Consider the following 24428-nt stretch of genomic DNA (forward strand, 5'->3'; position numbering starts at 1 on the left):
TGGAAAAGCTTAAGAAAGTAATTGTATCATAAGCTAACATGTTCTAGGTCTTGCATCAACATAAAATCTTACAAAAAAATTCTCAATTTTAGCAATTCTATGAGATAAAGCATTTAGTATATTTATAATAATATGTAACTTGGACTTAGTAGGTTCAACTATACTAACATCTTTACCTCTAGCCATCCTGAAAGAAAAAAAGGGAGTTTCCAAACAATACTAATTTAAAAGAAGGTACTTCATAACATCTAAAGTCCTTAGATGCTTTTAAGAAGAGCAATAATCTATTTTCTATTAAGAAAGTCCAAACTCTTGTATTAATAAGGAAGCAGTTTCAACAAACTATCATGGATATACTATATTAGACACCAAACAAGAAATTGAACAAAAGAATTTCAACCAAAAAACTAGCAAGAACTTGATTAAACCAAATGAGTACAAGATCAATATCAAGAAAGATGAACTAGAGCTCCAAGAGTGTATTGTTGAGGTTGAGGATTCTTGAGAATAATATATATTTGAAGATGAAGCAACCTTAGGAAGCTTCTCAAAAAGATTCCATGTTACTTGAAGATGAAACAATCCTAAGAAGCTTTTTAGACAACTTTTTTAATCCTTCTAGAATTTTTTAGAATCTATTGGAATATTCTTTAAAATCTTTTAGAATCTTTTAAAATATTCTAAAAATCATTTTCTTAAAATGGTTGTAGACAACCAAATTTTTTGATAACTAACACTCATAGAAATAATCATGTTTTTTTGGTTTTGTAATTTATACGGTCAAACCTATTCCACTATTATTTCTTTGATTTCATTTTAATTTTATTATAATCTCTAAACCCTATTTCCTTTTCAACTTTAATTTTTTTTTTTGATGACGAGTCCAAACAATAGTGAGGTTTTTGTCTTAGTTATTCTTGATAACATAATCTTTGAAATTTGCGAGTCCCCTGTCCTGGCCCCCACAATGCAATCATATATCACCTCATATCTGCACATCCACTGTTATCACACAGTGACTTATCAATAGAAAGCATGTACAGTTTCTAGCATATCAGTGTGGTGGTTTCTCACGATGACTATTCGATGGATTGATCAACAAGCTTCGGAGTGGAGGCTCCACAGCGTCACTTGATATGCGAAAACAAAGCATATATGTTGTATTTATTTCAGAATAAAGTGGGTGAGTCTCAAGTGGGTAGCTCCGACAAGATTTACAATTTAGAATCATGGATGCCTAGTTGCATGACCCACTACAGTGTCTGTACCGAAAGTCTAATAATCGTCGACAGGTTTAGTTGGCGTATCTACCATAGAATTCCTTCTAACAGACAATTGAGTCATGGCATTCGAGGTAGATGCTTTTTAGGATTATCTCGCATACTACAGTAGTCCCTGCTTCCTGCGCGAACAGTCTGATTCTTAGAACTGTGGAGGATATTAAACTATTGCACTCCTTGGAAGCTCCTCGGATACCAAGCGAGATTCCAATCAAAACTCAATGTGGGATAAGGCTGACTTGGACTCATTTGCGGTTTTTTGGCGAAGATCCATATTGCATAGTGTAGGCCACAGGATGTCATGAATTCTACGAAAAAGGGATTCGTGCATGAATCCTTTCAACACAAGAGTTCGATGACATTCCAAATGGAAAATCGTTTGCTGTGTAGAGCTTGGGAAGAGCTGAATCCGTTTAAGGGTCAACCACCTTCGCAGTCACGAGATGGTTCTAGCACCGATGGTATCGCAATGAAAACTGTGAGCGCAAGGTAGAGCTCGTTTTTGGAAGCTTTGCTCTATCTCGTGGTTCTCCAGCTTGAAAGAGAGCGATGTAGAGTCCATTAACCTGGAATGTGAATAAATCTTGTTGGTCCATATAGCATAGTCTTCCGAGGCCGTAATGGTAAAAATTTTAGACAATCTTCGCACGACGATAGAACTAGTGGTCCAATTAGCCTCCTCTTCAAACGTCGACAAGCCTGTGCAAATCTTCCCTCGGCAATGCCAACTTCTTGCGAACAAAGCCTCCGGAACTTAGCACGTGCTCAACGAATTTTTCGATATTTTTCCCGACCTCAAGAGCCATGACATTCCTGATTGGGAACCAGCCGCCATGGAGCTGCACCGGGTGATGAAAGATGCCGAGGAACTCATAAACGATTGTTGCTGTGGGCACACATGGTTGAAAGTCACCATCAACCGGGGCAACTTGAAAGAAACCATCGCTAGATTTCTTCACGACATGGAATGGCACGCATCTGTGTTGTGTAGTGTTCTGGTATCAAAGAAGGTCGCTCTTGGGAAGAGCATTTGCGGGAGAAACCTGGCATACACTGATGAGTTCATGTTGTCAGCAGCGGAAAGGCATGATCTGGCTACTCTACGGAACCTTCTGAAATTTTCTCATGTTTGTGACAAGGAGGTGTGTGCAAGCGAGGGCGTTGGAAGATTTCTGGCCCAGAAGGTTTTGAAGAAGCTGGAAGGAGAAGAAAAACCATTGCTGGATCAGAAGAAGTCTTTGGAAATAGGGTCGCCCCTCGTATTGTGGGTTAACTCGGAGCATCTTCCGAAAGGAAGAACATTAGGCAGAGGGAATTATGCCAAAGTAAAAGAAACATCCTGGATGGGGATAAGACTTGCGATGAAGATATTCATCAAAGATTCTGCCTTGGAAACAATGTTCAAGCAGGAGGTCACTGCTATGGCTGGACTGGAAACATCGGGACTGAGGTCAAGGTAAGATAAATGCATGGTGTGAGAAATGATTATAGGACATGCAGAACCTCCGAAAAGCCGTGTAGCATACTGAAGGATGAAAGATAGTTGTTGAGCACATGCATATAGGTTAGATCGATGCCCAATGCAACGTCTGGATTTGCTTCGATAACCTGAGCCAACCCAAAATGGGATATTACAGGTGCAGGGGCCGTGGGGGGGGGGGGGGGGGGGGGGGGTTGGGGGGGTTCCGTTTTTCGACGGGGTGGTCACGTCCGTAAAATCCATCACGTTGTGGCACACAAGAAGGCCAAGGTCATGGTTCTGCTGTATTGGTTTGGAGTACGACGTGAGCGGTTACTCCTTTGTGGATGATCACGGGAGGCCATCATCGGGGTCGAAGCCTGAACTGGTGAGGCTCACAACCCAAAAACTTTCAGTCAGGTCAGGAGCCATGCACCGAAACGGTTGATCGTGGCTTGTTGGGTGGGCATGTCGCCTGGTTTCTAAGGTGACTGATCCTTGTTTCCGATTGAACTAATTCGCTACACACTTGCACCAGATCCGCATCGATGAGCCCAACGAATATGTGACCCAGATTGATGGGTCGTATGGGGAGTACTTGCACTTCAATAGGGGAGGGCAACATGTGGAGGGAGTGGTGTCATTGACCATCCACACCAATCTGAGGAAGTATGGCCCATTTTGGAGGTGAAGGCTCTGTGCCATTCAGGACCGGCGTCGGCAAGGTGGTGGGCGGTGCGGCCTGGCGCTCGACCAGATCGGCTTCTTCACCACGCACCGGAACAGTTCTGACTCCCCCCAAGCCCCCCACCCTCCCTCACTCACTCTTGGTTACTGTTTCTACCATTTATACCATTTCTTCTCTTCAACACAAAGAAATTAATTACATCCATCAAAATTGTTTTTCAGCAACTACATCCATTAAGCTGAAGAGAGGTGATATCTTTATCTATAAAGAAGAGGAGTTTTAATGAAGAATTCATTCTGTCTATTGGAAATGGTTGTGGTTTTTCTGTATTTGTGATAAAAAATCAAAAAAATTCTCAACATATATTGCTTGTTGAATTACCAAACAACCCATTGAGATTGTCACAATTTTTAAGACAACATAATGGAGATGAAGATTCTTGAGAAAAATATGTTCATTTTCAAATAGAAAACAAAATACATCACATTTGGTATCACAATTTTAGAAGAGGATTTCAATGTTTGGTAATTTTATCAACAATAGAAACCACTCTTAATGGTGTTCCAAATGTTTTATTGAAAAGAAATTATAAAAGCTTCAACAATGATCAAATAACAAGGTAATATTTTCATCTTCTTTCAACATTTTTGAAAAAATATATCAATAACCTTCAAAGAAAACAACAATTAAAATATATAGCAAATACAATTTGCCACATTCTAAACTTCTTTGATATGTGAACATTGTTCTTTATAGAATTTGTTTCTAAAAAAGAAGATAAAATCATAAACATTAATATTGATATAGGTATTTCAAAAGATATAAGGAGTTAGGTAAAAGTATGTATAGTAGATCTATTTAATTATATCTTATGAAAAAGCTTCTTAAAAAGCCTTATAAATTCAAGTTTGACTTTTGAAGTATTTTTAGGTGACTAATTGATTAAAAATTTAACCAACATGCTGGTTATGTATCATAGACATATATATATTTACTTAAATTTAGAAGAATTACATAGAAATAGAAATAAATAATTTTGATAATATTTTTTACAATAGCTTCTTAAAAGCTTCATAGATGTGGATTTGAATAAATATATATTTGTAGTTGATTACTAGGTTGAAAACTAGGCCAACAAATTGGCTATATATTGCATATGTTGATGATTTGTAGTATAAGTTGGCCATATAGCACATATACTGGAAAATTGTCTTGTTAGTTAGATACATATCCTACAAGTTGGACACATGTTGAAGGTCATGTAGAACATCATCATGTAGCTCTTAATTATATAGTATGTATGGAGGCAAAAATAAAGACTTTTTCACTCTTATCAATACTTTTCTTGTTCTTAGTCTTATTTCAAAAATCTCTAGTTTTCTTATCTTTAGCAATGGTCATTTCAATTTTAATATCATATTATTTTTAAATGGATATCTATTCTTTTGAAGCAACTTAAGAGTACATTAATGTTTTAATTATTTGTGACTTATATCATTGATAATTTGACAAGAGTGTTAATTTACTATTCTTATTTTATTATAGAAGTGAATGGATTATTTCTTTTTTCTCTATTGTACTTTAAAGGCTATAGACTACAAACCTTTAATTTAATATTTTTATTTTTTTAATATTAACTTTTCTATAAAGAAAGTAGACTATCTCTTTGTAAAAAAAATCTTTTGATATTAAATATTATAGATTATCTTCTTCTATTTTGACTTCTAGATTTGTTAAAGTTGTTTGTCATACAAATAAATAAATAAAAAAAAAAAAAAAAAAAAAAAAAAAAAAAATTGCAACTATTATAAATCTCTATGAGTTTGTTAACAGAATTAAAATGAAAATTTTAAGTATTATCAATGTTAATTATAGAGGTACTATTCTTACACCTATGGAAGAAAAATGAGATTTAATGTCTATGTCAAAAAGTTGTGAAATTGAGAGAAGCAAGTAGAATAACCTTGCAATTGAATCTGAGAAATCTTGCTACTATAAGCATGAAGGAGGCAAAAATAAGTATATATGAGATGGAAAAAAATTAAAATTTTGAAGATTTCTACAAAAAATCAAGTTATATCTAAGGTTGCAACTTTTACAATATTTTAATATATTTATTCAAGTTGGATTTCTAAATGAATTTTTATTGAGAAGTATTGTCTATGGGTTTGCACTTTTGATAGAAAAAGATTTACAACTCTTATATGATCTAAATTCAATATTGAAATTATTTATTACCACATTTTTTAAAAAATGATTGAAAAAAGGTAGCAAAGATCAAACTTCCATCTTTATAACAAAGATCATAATTGGCTATTATATTTACTATTGAATTCTTAAATCTTACTTATGACATAGATTGAAACAATAATGCCTTTATCAATCAATTTTAATATAGGTTAAAAGACAATGTCAAAGATTTATTATTGACAATATCAAAGCAAAGTAAAATAAATTATTGCTTAAGTGATTGTAGGTAACAATCAAATTTTCATAAGATATCATGATATAGCTTGTTTAATAGTTAAATAGTAGGAATTTATGTTTATTATACCTAACTTACATATACAATTAGATTGATGTTATTTGGATTTTATTTTAATTTATGTAATTATTTGTTTCTTAGTAAAAAATTGGCCATTAAATTGGTAATCAAAAAAGAGAGCCATGAGGATTAAGTTAAAGACAAGGTAGATTGCATGTAGTATATTTTCATTTTGGAATCATATTAGTGATATTTTTGAGGATCATGATATGGATAGAATAGGTTGCATGTAGTCAATTCTCATTTTGGAGATATTTTAATGATATTTTTGAAGATTAAGATAAAAATAAGATAGATTGTATATAGTGAATTTTCATCTTAGAGACATCTTGGTGATATTTTTAAGATATCAAAGTGACTTAAGCAAGTAAAGAGAGACACAATAAGCATTGTTGTTGAATCTCTTGTTTTGATTAATAAAGAAGGTAGATTTTGGATCTTAGATTGGAGTCTATTATAATTGATTGGAATCTTTGATTTAAAAAATCTTTTAGAAAAAAAACTTAAGATAATTTTATATATGCTTATACAAAGTTTGAAGGCAAAAATTAATCAAACTAAGAAGAAACAAAGTTCTAAAACAAAAGGAATCCAACAAGTTTGCAAATCAATAGCAACAATATTGAGGGATTATAACTTAGTGTCTATGAGAGCTATAATTATAAGACTTGGAATGTAATTTTTTTTCAAGTTAAAAACCTAATTATAAATTTTTAAGATATTTTGATATTTGATTTAAAAGATATATATAAATAAATAATTAAATATAGGATTATAAAAAAAAGTAATGATCCAAAAATTAGCTTAAAGGATTTTCTTGTTATAAATGATTTAAGTCATTAATTACATTAAAAATTAGAATTTGAAGGTAAAATAAGATATTTAATCTATTACACAAGGTCTTAAATCATTCTATTGATTTTATATTGAGTTACATAAGTTCAAAGTGAGATAGGTCAGATTAAGTACAAGTGAAGGATTTGATTGATAACTTAGTATAAATAAGTACAAAGGAGAGCATAGAAACTAATTATGTCATACATAAGCAATAAAAATCTCCACAATAAGAAGCTTTATGCTTTCTTAGACCAACAACAAACTTCTTAACAATACCAAGAATAAAGATTTAATTAAAAAGATGCAAGTCAAGTAATAGAAATAATTCCTAAGTTTTAAGGAGTTTATTCATTAAAGTTAGAACTTATGCAAATTGATACTATATATTTTAAATTTCCTGCTCAATAATAAAAATATTCAATGTTTTTAAGAAAGATTACACATATATTATAGAAAACCTAAGAACATTGCTTAATATTATCCAAAAAAGCAATGCAATTATAAAATAAAAAGCATAGTTGCCAAAGAGGGCAATATGTTAGAAAATAAGTTTTTCCTCTCACAATATGAATTATGTAGCTAGATTCTTATGCAATTTCTAATAAAGATTCTATTCTTTCTTTAAATCCTTCACTTTGCTTTATAATAGATATTTATTTAGGATCAAAAAATTATAAAATTTCTACTCTATTAAATTCAAGAGCCTTAGCTTGTTTTTATAGACATAGACTTGATTACATAATAGGAAAAATATTTAATCAAAAAAATTAAACTTATATAAGTAGTAGTTTTAGATAGTCATTTTTTGTCTTATAAAAATATTATTCATAAAATTTTTTTGAATATAACAACTAATGATCTTAATAGCTTAGTAATATTTAATATTTTTAGATTTTTTTAAATTTTATTATTTAAAATTTATTATGGCTAAAGGAGTATAATCCTTGAATAAATTGGCTTTCTTGTAACCTTGATTTTTTTAATAATAAAATCCAAACTTCTATTATAAAGATAAAAAGTCATTTGTTCTAATAAAGCCAAATCTTTATTGTTGGTGTAAAACTTTTATGTATGATGCAAAAGAAGTATTAACTTTTTATTAATTATGCCATATCTATTTTTGATGGTAAAAAGTCTTTAAGTAGCATTTTGATTTGGTATAAGAATTATCAAGACATTTTTGGGAAGAAAAATGCAAATATTTTTTCAAAGCATTTTCCTTATCATTACTTAATTGATCTTCAAGAAAGTATTTAATTGCTATTTATATTAATTTATAGCATATCACAAAATAAATTAAATGTACTCAAAGTGTATATTGACAAGAACTTGGCTAAGAATTTCATGCACCATTCAAAATCTCCAGCAAGAATTCCTATCTTATTTATAAAGAAAAAAATAAAATCACTACAAATGTATGTAAATTATTGAAGATTCAATAAGTTTTCTATCCAAAATAAGTATTTTTTATCTTTGATATCAAGACTTTTTGATCAATTGAATCAAACAAAGATCTATATAAAAATGGATCTACAAATAGCATACAATATGATATACATTAAAGAAGGAGATAAATACAAGTCTACATTTTGAACTAGGTTGAGACATTTCAAATATAATATCATGTCTTTTGGACTCACAAATATACTAAATTTTTTTAACATATTATAAATGATATTTTTTAAGAATTTATATATAATTTTTTATTTTTATTTAAATAATATTTCAATCTATTCTAACTTATAAGAGCATGAATCTCATGTTTGTCATATATTACAAAAACTTATAGATGTAAGAATATATACTAAAATAAAAAAATGTGTATTTCATACAATTCAAGTAAACTTCTCAAAATATATCATTTCAAATAATAATCTTATAATAGATCCTAAAAAAATTTAAATTATTATAAATTAAAAGATTTTTAAAATAATAAGAAACTTCTAATATTTTTTAGAATTTTCCAATTACTATTGAATCTTTATCAAGGATTATTTTCAAGTTACACTTCTTTTAATATATTTTCTTGTAAATACAAAATTGAGTAGAATAAAGAAAAAAAAGAATGAATTGAAGCTGTGAAGATAATTTTTATTTTTAAACCAATCATATATGATGTTAATTTTTTTAAAATATTTCTTTATTAAAGCACATACATTAGAATTTGCTTTAAATATAATATTATCACAAATAAAAAAAATTTAAAACTTCATCTAATAGCTATTTATTCAAGAGAATTTTAATAGTCAAGACTAATTACAAGACCTATGATAAAGAACTTCTTGGAATTATTGTTTAATTTTAAGAATAATACTATTATTTGAAAGGCACTTCAAGTACTATCACTTCATATATAAATCACAAGTACTTCAAGTATTTCATGTCACCACATGTTTTAAATTGTCAACAAGCCCATTGACGCATGTTTTTGTCAAGATTTAAATTCAAAATCACTTATTAATCATATAAAGAATAAAGTTTATTAGACGCCCTTTCTAAATATTCTTATCTTACACCAAAAGAAGAAAATATAGCTTTTAATCAATAATAGATCATGTTTTTGAAGCTAGAGTAATTTTATCTTTGAGCTTTAAAATCAACATTACTTATTAATTCAAATTTTTTTAAAAAAATTCAATCAAATATATCTTCAAATATTTTTTTTTCATGATATTAAGAATAATATTCCTAAAATTTATAAATTTTTTAAATTTGAGTTTTAAAAAATCTAATCTATTTCAAAAGATGCTAATATATTTTAAAAGATGAAGTACAATTACCTGATTTTCAAACTTATCACCACTTTTTAGTTACATAATATTTTAAATATATCAAGACTTTGGTGCTAATATCAAGAGATTTTTTATGGCTTCAAATGTAAAAGGAAATTGAAGACTTTGTATAGTTGCATGATATTTGTTTAAGATCAAAAACTGCTTGTGATTAATTTTAAGGACTTCTTCAACCATTACTTATACAAAAAATACTATAGTCTTTGATTTCTATGGATTAAATCATGGATCTTTTAATGTATAATTCTTGTGATTCTATATTTATAATAATATATCATTTTATCATGATGGTATATTTTTACTATGTAAAATAAATTATTACAAATAAAAAAATAACTTAACTTTTCTTTGGTAATATTTATTACTTTTATGGATTGCTATGGAAATTATATCAAATAAATAACTCAAATTCTATGAAGATTTTAGAAAATATTTTTTTAAATATTAAAATTAGATATAAAAATATCTTTTGGATTTTTATTTTTAAATTAATAAATAAATAAAATGAATAAATAAAGTTTTAGAATAATATTTGAGGTATACCATCAACTACCATCAAGATGATTAGATAATTTTTTTAATATTTTTAGAATTTATTTATAATAATATAAAATATTCTTCTATTTTAAAATATATTTTTTATTAATTATAATTATCATCTATAATTTAATGCTTGTGACTTGTTATAAGTTGATAATCTTATGGTAGAAGATTTGGCAAATCATTTATTAGAGCTACATTAAACAATAAAGGTATAATCGAAAGAAGCTCAAGAATAATAAAAGATCAAAGTAAATACATTTTACAAAGAATAATTTTAATTCTATGTAAGCAACAAGATATGATTATTTTATTGATATATCAAAATTGATCAAAATTTTTACAAGTTGGATTATCATAAATTTAAACCATTTTATTTTTATAAACAAATCAATCTATTTGTTTATTGATTATACCTACTAAAGTATACAAAAATCCATCATGTATTCTATGTATTTTTTGTTTAGCCATACAAGACATTAGATATATCAAAAAGAAGATAAATTTCACCTCCACTTTTAAAAGTAGACAATAATCAAGAGTTTAAAGTTGAAGCCTTAATCTTAAGGTAGCGCCAAAATAGGCTAGAATATTTTGAACATAGATACTTATATCATATTAGTGAATGCACATAGAAGTAAGCCAAAAATCTTTTAGATGTAAAATAAAATAAAATAAAAATGATATTTTTTATTAATAATATCTATCAAAATAAGATAAAAAGTCAAATAATTATTGCTATAAAGAAAACAAGATATAGTAAAGATTGCATCCTATCATCTATCTTTATTTCTATCTTTTATATATTTGTGGTATTAAAGAGATGGAGTAGCAACAACTAGCAAATTCAACTAAAGTGCTTTTTTTGTTAAGATATTAGATGATATATTGTGATTGCTATAATTTTTAAGATAATATAATAGAGATGAAGATCCTCAAGAATAACATATTCTTTTTCAAATAGATAGCAAGATATAATGTATTTGATATTACAACCTTAGAAGAAATTCCTAATATTTGGTAATATTATTGAAGGTAAAAACTATCCTTAACAGTATTCTAAATGTGTTATTTGAAGAAAGCTATGAAAGCCCTTAAGAATGCTTAAATATTAGGATGGCCTTTTTATCTTTGTATGAGATACTATCAATGATTAAGAGGGTCTATTAACTATCTTTAAAAAGAACAAAGATTAGAATATGTGGTAAATACAATTTATTGCATCTTGAACTTCTTCAATGTATAATTCTTGTTCCTTGTAGAACTTGTCTCTAGAAGAGGGAGGAGAGAAGGAGAAAAAATAATATCATAGACATATTTAATTATCTAGATAACAAGTATTAGATAGATAATAAATGTAGCTAGATTTGATAATATTTTGTAAAAAAAGCTCTTTAAAAGCTTCATAGACACAAATTTGACTTTATATATATTTTTAGTTGATTAATAGGTTCAAAACTTAGCCAAAAAGTTGTCCATATATTATACATATTGGTAACTTATAGTATAAGTTGGTTCTGTGATATACATGTAAGAAACTTTTTTTGCAAGTTAAACATGTATTTTGTAACAAGGTTACATATTAGAGGTCCTATAGAACACTAATATGTAGCTTATTGTTAGATAGTATATATAGAGGTAAGAAATAAGCATTCTTCATCCTTGTTAATATCTTTATTATTATTAATCTTAATTTAAGAATCTTTAGTTTTTATATCTTTAAGAATAGTCATTTTAATCTTTATATTATATAATTTTAAAATGATTGTCTATTCTTTTATAATGATACAAGAGTATATTGATTCTTTGATTTTTTGTGAATATTATTATACCTTTGATAATAGCTAAGTAGATCTATCAACTATCTATAACATATATATATATATATATATATATATATATCAAAATATGTAGAAAATATAATTTATGCATCTTAGACTTTTATAATGTGTGATTACTACTTTTTGTGGAACTTATCTTTAGAATAGGAGATAATATCACATATATACATAATTATTCTAATAATAATTTAAATGATAAAAATATATAGAAATAAATGAAAGTAAGTAGTTAGTATAATATCTTATGAAAGATCTTCTTAGAAGCTTCATAAGCAAAGATTAGACATTATATGTGTCTACAGGTGATTGGTAGATTGAAAATTTAATTAACAAGTTGGCCATGTCACGCACATATAAGAAACTTGTTTTGCATATTAGACATATGTTCCAAAAGTTGGACATATTATCTAATTTTGTGGATATTATATTAAAATAACATATAAACAAAAAATATGCAAAATTCAAAGATAATTGAATTCATAAAATAATATTAAAAGTTTTTAATTTGTTTAGATATTGACCATCTTTCTTTTTCAACTTTGATATTAATCTTTAGTCTAATCATTCTATTAATCTCAAATTTATAAAAGATATTTAGAACAAGTAGATTTACAATTCCACAAATTTTATTTGTTATTCTACTATAATTATATAAAATTTTCCAAAATAGAAGCCTTTTTTATTTCAGAAAATTTTAAATCACCAAAAATAACTTTTACTTTGTAAAACTCTCAAAAATTCAATATCTACTCAATTCACTCAAAACCAATATTCAAAAAAATTCTATAAAGTTTAATCCTTAAATTTACTCTCCTATTAACAAAAATAACCTTGAAATTGCTATAGGTGCACATGTTTGTGCCTCACAATTTGGTTTTAATTTTAATTCACAATTAATCTTCTCTAAGTATTAATCCCTATTTTTTTTAAATAATTATTACTAGAAACTATTCTTTAATTATATCAAAAAAAATTTATGATATTATTTTTATTAGTCCACTTTATTTTATCTTATTTATAATCCTAAAAAGTAAGTAGAAGTCTTTTTTTATGAAAAGACAATATTAATACTAAACATTTTTACTACCTTCCTATTTTTTATCTATTTTTTTGTAAAGTGATTTATTATTATATATTTTAATAAAGCTCTTTTATAATATTTTTTTTCACTCTATTGCCATGTTACAATACAATAATATAGTTTTTTGGTAGATAATATATATAGAGGTAAGAGTAAAGTCTATCTCATCCTTATTATTATCTTACTTCAAGACTTCTTAGTCTTTTTGTAATTGGCAACAACCATTTTAGTTCCAATTCTATATCTATCTTTTAATTGTTTACTTTCTCTTTTTTGAATATATTAGAGTGTATTGTCATTTTTAACATTTTATTGTGGTTTGTGTCTATAATAGTACATATGATATAACATTAAGATTTGATAGGTTTCATATTATATAGTCTTTATGAAGACACATAAATCTATAAATTATTTAGATGTAACAATATAAATTTTTATTAAAATAAATATATTTTAAAATTGATGAAGTATAAATAAATTTTATACAAATATCTAAAGATTCTTATAATAAGAGACATTTGTAAATTTCATGAAATAATTGTTACAAAAAAATATATCATTTTATAATATGTTATTTACATCTAATAGATTTAGATTCTTATCATTAGATATAGTAATGGTAGAAGGTTAGGCCAATCAAGTAAGTAGAGCAAGATTTGATAAAATTTTAGAATATTAAGTACAATACCTATTAAAGTAAAAGTAGAAAATATTACGTTGTATAGGATATTACCTTAGGTAAATTACTAGTGGTCAAAGGTTTGACTCTTGGTATATGGTAAGGACATCCAATGGATATAGGATGAAGTCATGGACCAAGAGTCAAAGTCAAAAGGATAAAGTATTAATAAGAGAATATCCAAAGACTAAGTGTGAGTCATTAGTATGTGTCATAGGATACCCTCAAAGTTCGTGAGATGCCAAAGGATCCTAAGAGCATATGTGTAAGATATAAAAGTAATTAGTATTGGACACAAGATACTCTTGAAACTTGTGAGATGCCAAAAGGATCCTAGGGCCATGTGTGTAAAAGTCAAAGAGTGGACGTTGTCTTTTAGGGCAGCAACTACCACCTATAAGTAATGGGCATTGGAAGTGAGAGATATCTTACTCCATACTCTCTTTGTGTGCAACCTTGCTGATGCTAAGTGTTGTGTCTTCTAAGTACTTGTTTTCTTAATAGGTTATGGGCCCATTCACCTTTACTTGTGAGTTTTGAAGTACTTTGAAGTCTTTCTTGTTGTAAGGAGTAGATCTTATGGTTATTGCTGAAGTTTGAGTTTGTTATCTTCTAATCCTTCTTATGCATCTAGTTGTTGATGTAATTTTGCTCTTATTTATTGTTAAGTGCACTTATAGTCTTTGTTGTTATTAGACTCCATATAATGATATTTTAAAACTCTTGTGTTATATTTCTTTGCTGAAATTTATCATTGATGTTCTAACTTTGTGCTTTCATGTACTTAACTTCTTAAGAGATTGTTCTATTTTCACAAGAAAAAAGGGGGGTGATTGAAGAGTGGCAAAGCTTATACAAGAGGTTTAGATAGAGTGTAAGACTTGCGAGAAGTCTTATATGTGAAGTTGAAAGTAATAAAAGAGTGAAATCACTTATTTACTTACAAAGAGGGCATTCTGGGTTTCTAAGGCAGCAACACCTTGTTGATTTTGAGAGTTCTATATCTTCTTTTCTTGATTTTCTTTCACACATCCCTTCTTTAGACATGGCTTCAAGTGAAGGTGAGAGCTTGAGAGTGATTGAGAAGTTTAGGAGTAATAACTTTTACCATTGGAAGAAAAAAAATAGAGCTTTTATTGGCTTCATTGGACCTTTTGGATATTGTTGATGAAAGTGAAGACCCTCCAAGTGACAATGCTGATATCAAAGTGAAGAAGGAGTACAAACGTCGTAAAAGGAAGGCTTTTGGGATGATTGCAACAAATCTTGATGATACCAAATTTTCACATGTTATAGCTTGCAATGGACCAGCAGAAGCATGGAAGACTCTTTGTAACATCTATGAGAGTAGAAACCTTGTCAACATTCTTTGGACAAGGAAGAAATTCTTGACAATAAAAATGGAAGAAGAAGATGACCTCATGGCTCATGTTAACAAGGTAAAAGTACTTGCTAACCAACTAGCAATTATTGACAAACCAATTGATGATAACGACATTGTGTTGACATTACTTATGAGCCTTCCCAAATCCTACAACTACCTCATTGTGGCATTAGAATCCATCAACATGAAGGAGCTTATCATGAACCATGTCACGTCAAGACTTGCCCATGAAGTGACCAAGAGGAAAGAAAAGGAGCTTGTAAGTGATGATTCGGCTCTATTTTCAAGACAAGGCAAAGATAGTTATTTTCACCAATGTGATAATTCAAAAAGTAATATGAGGAATTGCTATATTTGTGGAAAACCAGGTCATTTTGCTAGAAATTACTATAAGGCCAAGAAAGGAGAGAAGGAGAATGCAAACAATGCTATTGATAGTTTTGGTGGAGATGAGTATGCTTTCATGGCAAAGTAAGGAGCCTCCAAGGCTGCCATGTCAAAGTAGATTATAGATTCAGGTACTACCAAGCACATGATACCATATGTGTGTTCATTTGACACTTATGAAGAAATTTCAGCAACAAAAGTGTGGTTGGGAGACAATGGCATGGTACAAGCCATTGGAATTGGCTCCATTGTAGTGGAGATTGTTGTGGAGGACTAAATGAAGAGGAGCAGATTAAAAGAAGTCCTACGTGTGCCAAAAATGAAGAAGAACCTCCTTTCGATGAACAAACCTGTATCACATGGTTGTAAGGTTCAATTTGACATGAATGGATGTTTTATTAAGTCATTGGATGGCCAACATGTTGCCAACGGCCTTAGAGATGGAAATCTCTACTTCATCAATTGCAAAAAGGTGAATGGAATTGAAGTGGTGGTATTTGCTGATTTTTTACAAGATCAAGACAAGTTTGAAATTTGGCATCAACGACTCGGTCATTTGAATGTCAAATGCATGAAGGAGCTCCAATCCATGGTAAGTGGCTTAGATCTTGGTCAATTTAGCCACAATGCCATGACACTTGCTTGTGAAGGATGTATATAAGGTAAACAACAAAAAGCTTCATTTCCAAGTGGAATTGCAACACATGCAACAAAATTTTTGGAGATTGTGCACTCAGATGTTTGTGAACCAATGAAGACACCATCAATTGGAGGAGCAAGGTACTTTGTTACATTCATTGATGATTTCTCAAGAAAGGTGTGGATTTACATCATTAAAGCTAAGAGTGAATGTTTCTCAAAGTTTAAGGAATTTAAGGCTCTTGTAGAGAAATAATATGGGTATATGATCAAAGTGTTGAGAACGGACAATGGAGGTGAATACATGTCAAAGCATTTTGATGACTTCATGAAGATTCAAGGTATTACAAGACAAACCTCTACTCCTTACACTCTACAACAAAATGGAGTTGCTGAAAGAGCAAATCATACCATTGTGGAGATGGCAAGGAGTATGCTTCATACACAAAACCTTGGGCATGAATATTGGGCGAAAGCTGTGGTAAATATAGTATACACAAAGAATAGGTGCCTTACAAGTACACTTACATCAATGACTCCACAAGAAGCTTGGAGTAGAAAGAAACCTTGTGTTTCACACATGAGGATTTTTGGATGCATTGCTTATGCAAAGGTACTAGATTGTATGAGGTCCAAATTTGATGCAAAAGGTACAAAATGTGTATTTGTTGGATATTGTGAAGGTACCAAAGAATATAGGCTAATGTGTTTAGAAACCAAGAAGATCATGAAAAGTCGTGATGTAAAGTTTTTGGAGCATAAGAGTACTTTTGAGCACTTAGAAGAGTGTCCAAGTGGGAGTAAAGATGTATTTGTGGACACATCTTCAAGTTCAGCAAAGAAAAAAGAAGAAGAAGATGATGATGACAATGAAGATGGAGGAAATAGAAGTCAAGATCAAGTGCCAAAGAAGGTAAATCATAGTGTGCCTTCAATTGCTAGAACCAACAGTGAAGACAATGAAAATATTGAAGGTGATGATGATGATGAAGAATATCAACCTTTGAGTGAGAAAAGACAAGCATTGAGGAAGAAGAAGGATGGAATGCAAGAAGAAGGATCTTCTTGAAATGAAAGAAGATATCCTTTGAGAGAAAGAAAATCACGTGGTGAATGGTAGAAGGACCACATCTTTCCTCAAATAAGTGAAGAACATGCCAATATTGTACTTCTTACTGATCCGTTGAGTTTATGTGATGCAATGAAGTCTATAGATGCGTTGAAGTGGGAGAATGCTATGGAAGAAGAGTACAAATCACTCATAGACAATGGAACATGGGAATTGACTCAACTTCCACCAAATTGATCTTCAATTGGTTGTAAGTGGGTGTTTAGAACCAAAAGGAATGCAATGGGCAATATTGTGAGATACAAGTCTAGATTGGTTGCCAAAGGCTACTCACAAGTTGATGGTATAGATTTCAATGAGACATTTGCTCCTGTAGCCAAATTCACCACTATTAGAACCATTAAAGCAATTGGGGCAGCAATGGATTTGGAGATGCATCAAATAAATGTAAAGACAGCTTTCTTGAATGGAAGTTTGAAAGAAGACATCTACATGGATCAACCTCAAGGATTTGTTGAAGAAGACAAACAATACCTTGTTTGTAAGTTAAAGAAATCCTTGTATGGACTAAAGCAATCACCAAGCGTATGGTACCAACACATTGATACATTCTTTGTGAGTGAAGGATTTGTAAGGAGTGAGGTTGATCATTCCTTATATGTGATGCAATCAAATGAGTTTATATTAATTGTCATCCTCTATATTGATGATTTGATCATCTTAACCAATACATTGAAGATGATGGATTGGTTGAAGGTAAAGTTAGAAAAGGAGTATGAAATGAGTGATTTGTGAGAGCTTTACTATTGTTTAGGAGAGGAGTTTGTAAGAGATCATGCTAAGAAGACCATTACAATGAGCCAAAGCAAGTATATTGAAGAAGTATTGAAACGATTCAACATGGAGGAGTGTAAGCCTATTAGAACACCATTGGAAGTAAACTTGAAGTTGATGAAGCTCACAGATGAAGAGTTTGCTAAAGTTGAAGGTCAAATGCAAGGTGTTCCATACAAGGCAGCAGTGGGCTCACTTATATATGCAATGGTTGGCACAAGGGTGGATCTTGCATATGCGGTGAGTGTTGTGAGTCAACACATGTCAAGGGCTGGACCAATCCATTAGACAACCATCAAAAGGATCATGAGGTACTTAAAAGGTACTTTGAACTTCAAATTATGCCTTTGAAGTGATAACATTAATTTGCATGGTTATTGTGATGCGGGTTGGGCTGGACATGCAAATGATAGAAGGTCAACAACAGGCTATGTATTCTTTGTTGGAGTAGGAGGAATTTTATGGAATTGCAAGAGACAACCAACAATTGCAAGGTCAACAATGGAGGCGGAGTATATGGCAGCAAGCCATGGTGCAATGGAGGCAATATGGTTAAGACAATTTTTGGAAGACATTAGAGATGTACAAATGGAAGCAACTCCAATGGAGTGTGATAATCAAGGATGTCTTGTATTTGCAAAGAATCCAAAGCATCATTCAAGGACCAAGCACATTGACATTCAACATCACTTTATAAGAGAGAAGATTGAAATGGGAGTGATTGATATGAAGTATTGTGCAACAAAGGACATGGTTGTTAATTTATTGACAAAGGCATTAATAAAGGATAGACACCACATGTTGACAAAGGCATTAGGCTTAAAAGGCATTTGACCAATAGCAAAGTGGGAGTGTTAAAGTAAAAGTAGAAAATATTACATTATATAGGATATTATCTTAGGTAAGTTGCTAGTGGTCAAAGGTTTGACTCTTGGTATATGGTAAGGGCATCCAATAGATATAGGACAAAGTCATGGACCAAGAGTCAAAGTCAAAAGGATAAAGTATTAACAAGGGAATATCCAAAGACTAAGTATGAGTTATTAGTATGTATCATAGGATACCCTCAAAGTTCGTGAGATGCCAAAGGATCCTAAGAGCATGTGTGTAAGACATAAGAGTAATTAGTATTGGACATAGGATACTCTTAGGACTTGTGAGATGCCAGAAGGATCCTACGGCCATGTGTGTAAAAGTCAAAGAGTGGACATTGTCTTTTAGGGCAGCAACTACCTTCTATAAGTAATGGGTGTTGGAAGTGAGAGATATCTTACTCCATACTCTCTCTGTGTGCAACCTTGCTGATGCTAAGTGTTGTGTCTTCTAAGTACTTGTTTTTTTAATAATACCATCACAATATATGGAATTCTACAACAATGACATTATATGATAGAAATGGGAGATTTTGTAGTATTACTAAAGATAATAGAAAAATAAAACAAAGATAAAAAAAAATACCTCTCTTATATTGTAAGCAATAATTTTTTAAAGGCATGGAATATATAAATATTTTATAAAAAAATGAAATGTTTGAAAATATATATATATATATATATATATATATATATATACACTCACACATAAATATACATGAATCATCATTTTTTGTTTTATATATTACAGCATTATACAATAAAAATTCATTACTTAATACAATCTAAAACTAACATATTTCATTCTGTAGAATAATGTGCATACTATTTTATTATTAATATGCTTTGTATATGATTATAAAATTATTAAATAAAAGTGGAATAATCTAATATAATATGCAATGCAATTATTAATGTAATTTTAATGTATCCATGAAAGACAATCATTGATATTGTACAATTATGCATTAATTCGCTGAGTGATAAGAATGAAGTGTTGTAAAACAACATGCATTACAATGTCCCCCCCCCTCCCAAATGTTTGCTCATATTTTTAGTTAACGTTCCTCATGGTTGAAACAACATAATCTCCTACACATCACAAAACATCCTTGCTTTGGTATACAACCCAACTGAGACTTTCAAAGAATACATGGAAGAACTGACAACTTCTTCTCCCCCAAAGACAACACATTCTCCCAAGATCATCCACATTTAGAATCATCCCCAATTTCAACATTCTACAACGTCTGCCCTCCAACTCATCCTCGCCTCCAGCAGCCTCCAAACACAAACATATTCCTTGAACATGAATATTTGCATGTTTAAACACCAAGAAACTGTGAATTCCAAGACCCAGTTTGGCCTAGATTACAGAGTTAGCACACAACCATCCAATCATACAAACAAGGGCTGAGTGGGTGGGGGTGTGTGTGTGTGTTTCCCAACCTCAGGGTGAGCAACAGTGGGTCCACAGATTCTACCCACAAAAGCATGTTTACACTGTCAATGCTTCTAAGTTTGGTCACAACTGGAGCCTCGAAGTCGGCGATCCAGCAAGCGTGGGCAAGGAAAGGCAAGGTAACACAACTCTTCGTTGAAAAACCATGCGGCGTCAAGACAAAAAAGAAGAAGAATCATGCGGTTGGGGCTTTAAGGATTGAACAGCTGAGAGTTGCAAACCTGAGCCAATCACTGGGACGCACAACTGGAACCGTGCAGACAAAGTCAGGCAACTGGGTACGTTAATAGTCACCAATCCTTTTCAGTTCCTGCAGGTGTGTGTTTCAGATGCTCACTGCGGTGCTGCAATCAGCCAACGTGTTAACTACCTCAGTGCAGCATTAAAATTCGTCGGCATGGCGATACAATCGCTTCACACATGTGGATCCCATCCTTTTGTCAGCGTATGTTGGGGAGATTCTTACGGGGGAGGCTGCAGAATCTCCGTGGATTGGTGAGGAGAACTATGTTTGAGAGGATTAGTCCGGGGTGTGTTTCATGTTGAAGCACCCCATGTGCAGAACACGTGTATTTGGGGAATTTAGGAAGATCGCTTGCCCAGCTTCAACTGAGTGTCCCAGACTACGGCACTTTTTCTTTCGTTATCACCGCAGTCTCCGTGCACGTTATGGTGAAGCCGTGCTACGCTACTCTGGATTGATGTGAGGCTGCAACCACAACGCCACTGATGATGGCGCTAGTGACATCAACGGAGAGAGCCGTATGGTTTTATTCGACGTTGCCAGAGGGGTTTACAGGTTCTTGCAGGCTGCAGAACAGATCTTGGTCTGCACGTGACCTCGGACGTTGTGAAGGGAATGGAAATAGACTCATGAGAGTGTTGGTTTTTTTCGTGGTAGAGAGTTGCGGAGGTAGGCGGAGTAAAAGTCACTAGATCTTTCTGCGAACAACAGCATTTCTCTTTTACTGCAGCAGATTGGTAGACTCCCTGCACGCTACTCATCTCCAGGCCGCGTTAATAACCCAGTTTTCAGTGCTGCTGTTGTCATATCACAAATTGACTTCAGCAACCAATCAGCGGTAACTTTATACATCATTTTCATTGTCGTCTTGGGTGTTTGGTATTAAGCGGAGGTTTGGTGTGTGAGGCTCTGAATCTCTTAAGGGATCGTCTTGGAGGGTAAGCGCGAGGTTGGGGTATCCTGGGGGTTGGTCAGTACAGCAGTGATCTTTGAAGCAAGTAGGTTTCTGGTTCTGTGGGGTTGTTTGGTGTTGGGTCGTCGCTTTCTTTGCGTCGCGTGGGTGATCAGTATGCATAGGGTTGGTTTTTCGTTGTTGTGATGCTTGGTCATGTCGGTTTATGAACTGTGCGGTGGATGTTGTTCGGGTCTTGGAAAGGGGTTTTTGAATTGCTGCAACAGTGGCGATGGGAGTCAGGTCGTGATTTGAAATGCGAGATAGGTGATCAATTTATGTTGTTGAGAGTTTACTTATTCGGGAAAGCAGAGGCAAAGTTTGCAACCGGGAAAGAGGACATAATGGCGAGCGAGGATGTGAAGACGTCACATGACAAACAGATGTGGATTAAGTATTACTGCGAGGAGTGCGAAACGTGGGAGACGAGGGAGATGTTCGAGGTCACGAAATTAAGCGTCGCTCAAGCAACGCCAGCTGGTGCATGTGCATTGTGGTCTTGGGGCTGCTCCAAGCTCGTCCGCCACGGCTCCTTTCAGACCTTCCGAGTGGACCAACTCAACAATGCAGATGGGCACGACGTACCCAATCTTGACTTCCCCAGCATCGAGTCTCCGGCAACCACTCGACCCTTTCGTGAGGTAATTTTACAACTGAAACTTTGTGATACCTTTGTGGTTACTTTAATCAATCAAACTAGGATCATTGACGAATTACTCGTCCCTTGCATTTCAGTACACTTCAGAATCGTTTTATGGGAAGGTTTTTGTAAACACATCTTGGCACTAATAGAGATTGGCATTCCGAAGTCTGCTTAGCTGCAATGACTTGATTAGGAAATAAACTGCGCAGCTTCCATGCATGCAACACAGAACACAGGGCAATTGCGTCTGATTTGACGTTTCTTTCAGAGTGATAAAGTTTGCGCAAAAACCTTTAGAAATATATGGAGTGTGCCATTTGCCAAAATTCATACAGAGTAACCAATATTTATCCGCATCATACCTCAGTTTGTAGGTTGAGGCTGGTAGCATGCTCTACATACCCATTAAGCGGTGCGGGGTGCGAAGGTATCATATGTCGGCACGTTGTATCACAATTTGTGAAAAAAGCATATTCTGATTCAAGAGATAATGTATTGTTAAAGATCTTGCTTCAGCGTTCTTATCTATGACAACCTTCCGCTTTGAATCCAGAAAACGCGTCCGAGGAACACCGATGCAGCTGAAGAAGTAAGCCCACCGCAGACAGTACCTTCTGCGCAGTCCAATGGGTCATCCCAAAGCAAGCGCCCCAAGCGGAATGTGAGCTCTACCTACGCGCGTGATTTAGCAACAGGAACCAATTCGCCTATCAACTCTCAAGGGGGCGTAACCTCTTCTTCACCAGATGAGGTGCAAGATGAGAATAGGTCTAAAGATAGTGAAATTGCTGCTGATACTGCTGGTCCTGAAAGCCCAGGTGTGATAGATGCGGAACATCTTGACGGTAAGTTTAACTATCGAAATTCTCAATAATCCTGAATCTGCTGGCATTTTCATGCGAGTTTCTGCTGCCTTCGAGCATATATTTGGTACTTGCAGACCCAAATGTCAGGCAAGACAACCAATATCTCTCAAATAGTCCAGTTTGAGAACTTCATCTGAAATGATTATATGAATCACACTTGGGACACACAGCTGATGTGCTTTCAATAAATAATAGTCACTATCTACTCTTTATAACAATTAGATTTGGAAGTGACATCATATTTTTTGAAGCTGTGTGAGTGCGTAGGATTGAGAAACCAAAAAAATTTGTTGACTAATTTGGACATGTTCGTTGTCGATGAAAACAGATAAAATTCAGAAGAGGCCTAAAAGGTTAACCGCTGGAGACCGAGGCCTTGCGCAAGCACTACAGTATGAGAAGCCAGCACGAGTAACCACAAAATCTCTGGCTGAGGTAAATAATGTGAAGCCATCTCAGCCTTCACTCGCTACGATGAAAAGGCCGAAACGTGTGACAGCTGGTCTTCGAGGGTTACTCCTGTCTAAAGAGAATGCTAGACCATTGCCGAGGGTAAGACGTGTACTAAAGAGATTTGGTCTCTTACAGTTTATCTCTCACGCAGGGATGTCCTGGTTTTTTCGTCAATGCATGTGGTTCCCCTGGCTGAGGTTAAGTGAAGACTTCTATCTGAATTATTCTTTCCTTTCCATAGAATAAGATTTGTTACAACTGTCATTAGGAATTTATTCAATAGGTTTGAGGTGATTTTCTTTTCGTGTGCAGATTCTCTCAAAAAAGGTGGACAAGAAGGAGGAGGTGCACGGTGTGCGTACCAGGTCATCTGCAATTGCAAAAAAAACATTTAAGAACAGGAGACTTGGTGACCTTTACTAGCTCTTCCTCCGATAAGGTAGAAACCGATCTCCTTGCAAATTATTAGATTCCTTCTTTCATTATCACGTGTAGATTGATCTGTGGTGGCGGTTCTCCATACAGCAAGTCAAACGTCGAAGGATGAAAAGTCTAAGGAAATGGATTCTCAATACCCGGAATTTAGGAGGGACCACTCATAGCCACATATCTTAGCTTGGTTGCGGGGTCGTACTTTCACCTTCGGTAATTCTGTGAAAGCGTGGAGGTAGTTGTGGAGACTGCTGTTTCACAGAGTGTTCATAGGCCTCCTTTCTTTTGAGAACATGCAGCTTATTAGGTGATTGATGCTAAAAGTCAAAAGGAAAGACAATGTATACAGAAGACAACGATGACCACCAAGGATAGGGTGTTCATAAAATTTCATACTTAGATCTCATGTTTTGAGCTGTTGAGTTAAATCATGTTGGATTAGAAGTGCA

General features: G+C 32.5%; 1 protein-coding gene across 1 annotated transcript; it reads left to right on the forward strand.

The window, feature by feature from the left end:
* The first annotated feature begins 2113 nt into the window (after positions 1 to 2113).
* On the forward strand, positions 2114 to 24428 carry LOC112295208 (uncharacterized). The gene is made up of 9 exons (XM_090244265.1): positions 2114 to 2736; positions 3025 to 3127; positions 3278 to 3426; positions 20382 to 20503; positions 20596 to 20667; positions 21898 to 22226; positions 22782 to 23073; positions 23423 to 23646; positions 23860 to 24428. The coding sequence occupies exons 1-9, from the start codon at positions 2114 to 2116 to the stop codon at positions 23968 to 23970; spliced, it is 2025 nt and encodes a 674-aa protein (XP_090100391.1). The 3' UTR covers positions 23971 to 24428.

The sequence above is a fragment of the Physcomitrium patens genome, chromosome 18 (genome assembly GCF_059467195.1).
Source record: "Physcomitrium patens ecotype Gransden chromosome 18, ASM5946719v1, whole genome shotgun sequence".
NCBI lineage: Eukaryota > Viridiplantae > Streptophyta > Bryopsida > Funariales > Funariaceae > Physcomitrium > Physcomitrium patens.